Below are 9,710 nucleotides of genomic sequence, written 5' to 3'. Positions count from 1 at the left end.
TCGTTTATCTTAACATTCACGAAGTTGAAAGGTCAACTAACACGTTGCTACGTCATAGGTGTGCGTGGGGGTGTGCTGTAATGGAAGTTCGATGGTGGAAGCAGAGTGTTGATTTCGTTATTTACACAATAAAACTATTTGAAAGTTAGATAGCAACCAGGCCCCGGTCCCTTCTAGGCAAGGTAACTATATGTTATAAAAGCAATGCAGTTTTAAATGTACTTGCCTTGTTTAGCAAAGGTAAGTTACAGTTCAGAATAACCTGATGACCAAGCTAGCTAGCTATTACTCGCAAGCTATCACATCAAGACGGGTCCGTTAGCTAGCTAGCAGCAGTACAGCCCGGAAAAATAGAACATGCAGGGCAACTAACTTGCTGGCTAACTAGCTATAACATTACTAGCTAGCTGGATGGTTAACACAGTGACATTGTTTGCAGTCTAGTTTATTGCTGATCATGATTGCGACACTAATAAACGGCAATTGTCCCCATTCGTTCAAGGGAACTGTGTGGCTAGCTAGCTAGACTGATCGTATGCTTGCTAGATGGCAGGACGGCTAGCTAGCTAGATAAGGATTGGCTAGGCAGTATTATAGTAGAACAACATGCTGGCGTTGTTTTATTGCTAACGTTAGCTGTACTAGAACTGTCCTGACCCTTCGCTGAGATATACTGACCCCACCCATGGAACATAAATAGTTACATCGGTAGCTGAATGGTATATATAATAGTGCGCCTCACAGGAATGTTAGCTAGCTGGATAACGTAACGCAGTTAGAGCTAGCAGTGTGGGGTTCTCATCCAAAAGTTTAAGCAGTTCGCTCTCTTTGCAGTTCTTGAAAACATTCCCGAATTGAATAAATTGTTGGATAACGTTTGCTAACAAGCTAGCTAACCAGTGAATCGGTTTGATATAACATAGTTTACTTTAGGCTAGTTCAATATAAGTTACAGCCTGTATACGATTTGTTAGCTACCGAGCCACCGTTATCTTAAAGGGAGTCCAGGTTGCTTTGCTGGTCTGTCTCGAAGTACCGCAGTACAGCCAGCTGGCTAACCATGAATGAACTGGCTAGCACAATCTAAGGCAGTGTCGTTCTCCTGCTCTAAAATGCGAATATTAGCTAAGCAGCAGTTTGCCAACTACACAGGTAGCTGCTAGTCATTTAGGACTAAGAGTCATTTTATGTAATTAGCTGGTCAACGTTAGCTGCGGTGGCAGATCTTTGGTCTTGATTTATACAGTGGTAACTACCTCGTCTAGCTACCTGTCTTATTTCAAGAACAAAAAAAAAAAAAAAAAATGACTACAAATGCTACTAATACTTTTCACAGTTTTATTTCACTCCACATTATGATTTGCGTCACACGGTGCCTGAACATGAAGTAGTGAAATGGAGATAAAAAGAAAAAAAATATGGAGGCGTAGGAGCCGTATGGACATGTTAAGATAGGTACTATACGAGATAAGCCCCGTTTATTGAATTTAATTGGAAGTTTACGTTAGGTCACATTCAGGAAAAGGTGTATTAGCAGTCGTGCAGGAGTATGAACATTTTAACTAACCCATTATTTAAATGACATTCTTGTGGGGTGTTGAATGCAATTAGGCCTGCATGACAGGTATAACAAAATGTGATTACAGCCTGTTTATACGAGTGCTATTTGAAATAAATGCCCCCCACCCCCCGCCCCCACCCCAAATTACGAGACTCATTGACTTTATACAGTATGGATTTTAGGAAACTCTATAATATGTAGGTTAACATTTGGTATCATTATATTGGCACCTGTTGGTTGGAAGAAGGAAGTGGTGAACCTGGTTGGTGAATTTCCGCAGCAGTTTATAAGCAGGCTGTATCTGTGATCACCAAACGTTTCATGCAATTAATAGCCTGCGTTTAATGCATTATAAACATTCTAACCGTCATGCTTTTTTTCCTCACTCCAGGTCGTAAATAAGGATCAGGGCCCATAATTCCATGAAATTGTTCCGATTTTTGTTTTTGATGCCTTGCATCTGAACTTGGCATTATGCCTGCAGCAACTGTGGATCACAGCCAAAGAATATGTGATGTTTGGGCTTGCAACCTGGATGAAGAACTGAAGAGAATACGGCATGTCATTCGCAAATATAACTACATTGCAATGGTAGGTTGAAATTGGCTGGAGTCTCATTCTTCTGTTGGATGATTTTGTACTGCAAAACAGACAGGAGGAAAGGAGCTATATTGAATGAGGTGGTGTGGAAATAGTGGTTTCTTGATATGCTCTAAAGAACATGTTCGCAGCATTTCTTGAATGCTTAAATTGATGTGTATTGTATGCCATTATAGTCAGCATGTAAAGACAACATTGACATTATTTTTCATTTGTTTGTAGGATACAGAGTTTCCAGGTGTAGTTGCAAGACCAATTGGAGAATTCAGAAGTAATGCAGACTACCAGTACCAATTACTGCGATGCAATGTGGACTTGTTAAAGATAATCCAGCTGGGATTAACATTCATGAATGAACAGGGTGAATACCCACCAGGAACCTCAACATGGCAATTCAATTTTAAGTTTAATCTCACGTAAGCACAATGCCTTCTGAAATTTTTAATTCCTTTGCTGTACATCTTCAGTTTATATGCTGCCTGTTGGGACTTGGCCTAGACACTTAATGCAAGTTTGCATGGTCTTGTTTTTCTGGGAAGGTTCACAGCTGAAGGTGAATTTTCAATGTCATGTGATTTTATGCCACCTTGGAGGAAGAAATGATATTTCAGTCAACAATTAACTAACAGCTAAATTTTAGTCACAATGGCACTGAAACATGATACCTGTAAAAGGTTGTGAAACGTTTCAGTTTCCTGATATTTTCAAGGGCAATCTCTTCAGATGTCACAAGTCTCAAATATTACAGTGGAAGCTAAGGGAAAAGGAAGTCAAAGAAGAGGAGCAATATTTTTGTTACTGTATCTTAAGTTTTGAAAAATAATGACACTGTGCACGTTGCATAGTTTCACAAAGTGTGTGTTGTATGGACATTAAATGTATACAAAGTTATTAAAATTTTGAAGTAAACTTGTTGAAGCTTTATTTTCTGGGGATATCTGAACTGTCTGATTTAAAAGTAGACACAAGAAGTATCAAATTGATGCAGTTAAGGTCAAGAGAAGCATTTATACATCTTTTCAGCACTTTCATGAGCTAAAACATCCATAGGTATGAGAGAGATGCTATGTTGGGGGCAGTATCCTATGCTCTGTTGAACGATATGACCTCCTTTTCTCCTAGTTTCTTATTTTTCTTTGATTTATATTTATGGCATGTATTTAATTATAATATGATTTCAGTAAACACACATGCATTTTCTTTTGTTTTCAAGCATACGACAGATACTGTAAATACTTTATTATTAAACTTGTTAGTTGTTTGTTTTGATATTGGTACACTAAAGTAAAACTAATAGATGGAGCATGTATTGAAACTGAGATGCAGATTGAGCACTTATACTTAAAAACTAGTGCGACATTGAAGACTGGCACATGGTTACCACATTTCAGTTCATAAAGTATTGAGGTTGTATCCAGAATAACTGAGAAATAATAAAGCCAAAAAAGTGAACAATATTAGATTAGGTTAGAATATGGAATGTTCACGCCATTTGTAGTAGTCACTACTGTGTATGTATGTATGGATAACATGTTTAACTGTGGGTACTATTCCCAGCAGAATTGATCACATATATATAGTTACCACAAATACCTCTGTGTGTGGTATGGTGGGGGAGTGCCAGTTGGGTATGTATGTCAGTTTTGTTTCTTTCCCCTGACAGGGAAGACATGTATGCACAGGACTCCATAGAGCTGCTGACAACGTCAGGTATCCAGTTCAAAAAGCATGAGGAGGAAGGGATCGAAACGTTGTATTTTGCAGAGCTGCTCATGACCTCGGGGGTGGTGCTCTGTGAAGGCGTGAAGTGGCTTTCTTTCCACAGGTATATCACTGCTCGCTTTATTTCAGTCCATTCAAGTCTGTGTAAAGGGAGGATGCATACACTGTTTATACCTGCTAGGTAGAATTAATTCCATGCTAGATATCTGTCATTAGTAATGTTAATTTTTATGTTTTCATGTAATTAGTGTATACAATTAACACTCCAGTGACCATCATCCTATAATAGGAGCCTCTTTCCTTGTCTATCACTAAGAGGCAAAGGAAATTGAAGTACTGAATTACCTGATGTCTTCCTTTCAGTATTCATGCAGAAGGTCTGTGAGACTTGATAGTTTAAGAGATGTCAGCTGACCTGGTTTTATGGCTCGGCTGATTACAACTGTCAATTCAGTGTTAGGCTTCTTAACCTTAGTGTCTGAATCAGGATCACTTTCAACACATTTTAATATCTTCTACTTTATTCAGAAATGCAGTTTTTGGAATTCATAACTTTCATACGTACCATTTGATCTCTTTTGCTATTATGTTTTCTGTGGTTTGAATGGAAGGAATTTAATATTGCAGTAAATCCAGTTCAATTCTCTGCCCACTCTTTCCTTTCACTCTCATGTTTATGTATCAGTGCATTATCATTGTATCATTTTTCATTCTCTGTCATTGCAGTGGCTATGACTTTGGATACCTAATCAAAATTTTGTCAAACTCCAACTTACCAGATGAAGAAGCAGACTTCTTTGAGATCCTCCGCTTATTCTTTCCCATTATTTATGATGTGAAGTACCTCATGAAAAGCTGCAAAAACCTAAAGGTGATTTTGGATATTTGCAATGGAAAAAAACTACACTTTTAGCCGTAATATTGTGATTTATGCAGCTGAAATTCATTAATATTATGAATCATTACGCTAGAAATAGCTTTTGGAAATATCCTGTGAGATGCATTATTAAATCCTAAATCTCATTCTGTACAGAAAGAGAGGAACTGAGAAATGATGAATTTGTTCATTCAGACTTGATTGATCAGGATTTGCTTCTGTCCCTCCACTATGACAAATTGTTATTTGGCGGGCAGGGCGGCTTACAAGAAGTGGCTGAACAGCTGGAGCTGGAGAGAATTGGACCACAGCACCAGGCGGGTTCGGACTCCCTACTCACTGGCATGGCATTCTTCAAGATGAGAGAGGTACTGTATGCACAGCATTCCACACCATGCATGGAAAGGTTTTAACTGTAAATGACAGTGATGTACAACCCTGTACAGCATGTGATTGAGGTGCTTGAACTAATGTGGAACGTGAGCAAGAAGTTAAGGAACAAAAATGTGCATTACCCTCACAAACCACTAGATGGTATGAAGTATTCTGTTTTATAATTCTTTAACATAGACTCTTGAGGCCATTACTGATTTGTCCATGTAGGGATGGGAAAGCATTTTGCTTCAGATATATTGATTGTGTTGACATTTTGTGCATGCGTTAATTTGTGCAGCATAACGCATTTTGAACATGAAAGCTGGAGCCATTTTGTGTTTACTGAAATCCCACATGAATGTGTTCTCTTTATCTCAGATGTTCTTTGAGGATCACATCGATGACGCCAAATACTGTGGTCACTTGTACGGGCTAGGTTCAGGCTCATCATATGTTCAGAATGGCACCGGCAACGCCTATGAGGAGGAAGCCAACAAACAGCAATCATGACACAATGTACAGCCGCACGTGTATTTCCTTAGATCTCTCTTTTCCCTCATTGGTATGTATCAAAGTCAAGTGCTGGGGAATTACCAGAGATCAAGAGAGGGAGGAAGGGTAGCGATAAGGATCGTGGCGTTCTTTATGGGTCTCCTGTGAAAAGGCTGTGGTAAATTGGACAGTTAACCACAGCGCCCCCACATATTCAAGGTGTATCATGTTATCTTCGGTAAAAAAAAAAACAATTCAGAGTGACTGATTGGTTCATTTAAAGTTCATATGTAGTGCTTTGAATGTGGGTTTTTAGTTTTTCATGAAATGGACCATGGAAATTTGCACTTTAAAGGCCTAACCAGATTCTTACTTTTATGAGGAAAGCTAGATTGTTGTTTCTTCCTTGTACAGAAATTTAAAAGCAAGACACTATCCCCTTTTTTCCTTTTTATACATCAACATTTTTCATGGAATATGCATCATTTAAAGGTGAAAAGTGTATGTGGGCTTTCAGTTGAATTTTTTTCCTACAAAGCTCAGCCTTAATATTACTTTTTATGTTTTTTTGTGCTTGATTTACTTTCATTGTTCGTGCATAACGTTGAATGTTTTACTCATTCAACACTAATCTGCCAGTCACTTACATGTACTGTTCTTCCCTGGTGATAAGGGACTTCTGAGTATGGTTGAATTTTTGCTCAACCTATAACTGGACATATGTAGCTCACTTGGACACAGGCACAGGTAGACATAGGGATTTCACAGGACATCTGGTCTTGCACTGATTTTACCCTTTACGCTTGATGTACACCAATTTTACCGTTATAATTAGGCTTAAATAGGAAAAGAAATGCTTACTGCCACTATTAAATTGAAATGAGGTAATCCTGAATGTCTGTATGGAGTTTTTTTTTTCATTTGCATTTTTTTAAAGAAAATTGAAGTTTTGAAGTGTTTTAGTAAAAGAAAAATAATCCACCAATTTTATTCATTTAAGAAATGATAGTTCTTAACATAGCCTAAATCTTAACCAACTCCAGCACCTAATTTCACAGGAATTATTTTTACCTGTAGTACTGGTTTTGAATGCACATTTGTGTGCCATTTCTTTTTTCATATTGTATTGCTTTACAATTCTTGTACGTTGCCTAGAACTGCTGCATGTACCCATTGAGTTTGAATGATGATTTATACATGCTGTATAGATGAATAGTAGCTTGAGCTTGTATGGAGATGTGAGTTGCATGAACACGGGTTGTGATTTGCCATTGAATGTTATATTCCATTGGAGGATACTAGGAAACAGTTCACATTTTCATTTCTTCATTTTTACTGCTGTGTAGAGGATCCATCACAAGAAATTATGCAATATAAAGGGTGTTTGTTTTTAGAGCTTTTGTAAATAAAGCCTTCAGACTTTTCTTAGATTGAAGGTTTTTTTTTTATTGTGACTGATTTTCTTCTGGCTTGATGATTTTTATGACTGTGTCCTATAAGAATTTGAGAGAGTATTTGAATGTTGCTGTCATAAGCATTTATAACTTTTCAGTTTAATATATATTCATATGAAATTGTGAAACATTACTTCATTATACCTGAAACCCATATTAAAACTACCTTGTTTTGACAAGACAATACATAATAGCTCTTGGGTGTTTGATGGGGCTGCCAAAGGATATTTGTGTACATCTGGAAAACTGGCAGCCTATTCATGCCTAATACCATGTTTTATCCGGGTGGATAACTTTGAGGTTTTTCTCAGGTCATCAAAGAGCTCCCTTACGAACATACTGTCGAAATGGTTCTAAGAAAATCTTCTAATCTGTTGCTAGAATAGCTTACAATGAATGGAAACCATCAACAGTGCATAGCATAAATCCTCAAATGTCGAAGGAAAATTGTAGTTGATCTTCAAGCAACATGTAAGGCATAATCACTGTGTGGTTCTGGAGAATACAAACTTGTTTATTAAGTTCTGCAGGGAAACATTCTTGTAAAATAAAGCTGTTACGAAAGACCTCTATAAAGGTAAAGTTTCTGAACGCAAAACTTTATTTCTTATCTTGACAAGGCATAAACATTTTACAATGCCTTCACATTGCATCAAATAGATAAGCATGTTCCATATCACCAGCAAATAAATATAAAAATAGATTACTATACTGTTGACATAATACATGTGTTGCATCTGTTTAAAAGCAGACATTGTTATATATACATTTCTAAAAGAAATAATGCAGCATTCACCAGTCTAAATAATGATTTTCACCAGTGAACACCAATGAATTGTATCGTAGTAGTAAAATGCCAAATAGAAATGTTTGGGATTTTTTCCCCCTTTTTATATAGCAATGGAATAACATTCAAATAAGTCATTTAACATTTCCACATTTACTTTGAGTGCAGTTCATCCTTTTTAGTGGATGTTGTTATGATACCCAGCATCCTTTGCTTAGAAATGTGTCTTTTGTCTATGGTGTGTTCAGCTCCACTCAGACTGAGCTTTTGTATCATAGTGTCAGCTCAGAGATTGGCCTGTAATTTCAATAAGGGCTAGAGAATCAGAGACACTTGTGTACTGAATGCAAACTTCACCAGATGGATTTGGATACCACAACCTGTAACTCCTGAGACGCAACAGCGCTCAGTTAATCTCAGTCAAGACTTAAGTGGAATTGCCCTAGCTATTAAAAATATATATCTACCAAGTCATTCTAGCCAGCTGTCTATCAGCAGACTGCCAAAGACGCACGGGGAAGACCTTCACATACATGCACATTAGTTTACCCAACTCAAGAACATGATTATAAGTAAATACTGTTCTCCCAGCCTACCGGGTATGCTTGACTGGATAGTCAGAGGTCTGCTGCATGAATCACTGATGTGTGATGCTAAACGTTTTTCAGATGTGAGCAACTGCATCCAATATTCAACATTGGCTCAGAAAGCCAAGACAATGACAAAGATGCAAAAGACAAGAAAAACTGTGGAGATATAATTATATATTTTACCAAACAATTGGTTTCAACCAAAAATTATGCAAGATTTTTTGTTATGCAAGGTTTTTTGTATGAGAACATGGTTACAATGCAGCAAGTCCAATTTGATCTGGGAGCAACACAATGCAAAGCGAATAACAAAACCCCCACCAGACTGGAAATACTCAATATGAGGCAGTACTCGGAGGTTGTTGAATACCCATCCGTCCGAAAAGCAAATAATAAAAGCTGAGACAGAAATTCAGCAAATATTTTATAATTTGGAAGTATAGCTTCATTTAAATAAGTTAGGTCCGCAGGTTTCAAAACATGGCCATCTGCATCTGCATGCCAGGAGATGCCATTACCTCACAAAAGTGAACACCAACCCCCTAAAGGAACCAACTATACTCACTCTGGATCTAGGGGGAGGCATTTTCTGTTGCAGCAACAGTGGGTTCTGGGTACACTCTGGGTTCTAGGGACCACTGTGGACATTATGTGCTACATTTAATCCATTCTCAAACTTAATGGGCCATGTTATAAACCTGAACCTGCTTTGTGACTGAGCAACAGAAGAACTACATGGAAACGCAAAGCTATATTATGCTGAAAGAGTGCAAAGGAAGCAAATGTTGAAGTGCTGATACGGGGGCTGCAGATGACTGCCAATGACTGTTGTGAAGACAGTGATAAATCTGAGCCAAGAGGTCATTGCATTCACAATGTTCAAGTATAATTCAACTGGAATTTCATAAATGTGTGTGTTGTTTCTCACCTTTAGTATAATGGGAATTCACAGCAAAGAGCCCTTTTTTTATTAAGCAGTCAAACCAGCTAAACCAAATAACATCTACGCGATTTGAAATCAAACACAAACCTCACAATGCATTTTATATTCAAACAGAGATATGCCTTCTGGGCGCTGTAGTCAGACAGCTAATACACTCAAATGGATCACTGTACATTTTAACTGACATATTGTGAAATAATTATATGCCTGTAAAAATATACATGCATTAATTGGTCCAAGACAGCCACTGAAACATGCTTTGTGGGCTTATATCGAGACCGTAAAAATACTGACTTGTTCAATGGGTAA

The 9,710-nt window shown here is 37.7% G+C and overlaps 1 protein-coding gene across 2 annotated transcripts; it reads left to right on the top strand.

Annotated features, from left to right (window-relative positions):
- Positions 1–73: 73 nt before the first annotated feature.
- On the top strand, positions 74–6,060 carry cnot7 (CCR4-NOT transcription complex, subunit 7). 2 transcript variants are annotated; one of them, XM_036551454.1, is made up of 7 exons: positions 74–182; positions 1,953–2,152; positions 2,384–2,577; positions 3,825–3,986; positions 4,610–4,754; positions 5,018–5,128; positions 5,514–6,060. In XM_036551454.1, exons 2-7 carry the CDS (start codon positions 2,036–2,038, stop codon positions 5,643–5,645), a joined length of 861 nt encoding a protein of 286 aa, XP_036407347.1. In that variant the 5' UTR covers positions 74–182; positions 1,953–2,035; the 3' UTR covers positions 5,646–6,060. The 2 variants fall into 2 exon arrangements, with proteins under 2 accessions (XP_036407347.1, XP_036407348.1); XM_036551455.1 differs by lacking the exons at positions 74–182; positions 2,384–2,577 and having other exon boundaries at positions 2,050–2,152.
- The last annotated feature ends 3,650 nt before the right edge of the window (positions 6,061–9,710 follow it).

The sequence above is a fragment of the Megalops cyprinoides genome, chromosome 18, assembly GCF_013368585.1.
Source record: "Megalops cyprinoides isolate fMegCyp1 chromosome 18, fMegCyp1.pri, whole genome shotgun sequence".
Taxonomy (NCBI): domain Eukaryota; kingdom Metazoa; phylum Chordata; class Actinopteri; order Elopiformes; family Megalopidae; genus Megalops; species Megalops cyprinoides.
This window is presented reverse-complemented; position numbering and strand designations above follow the sequence as displayed.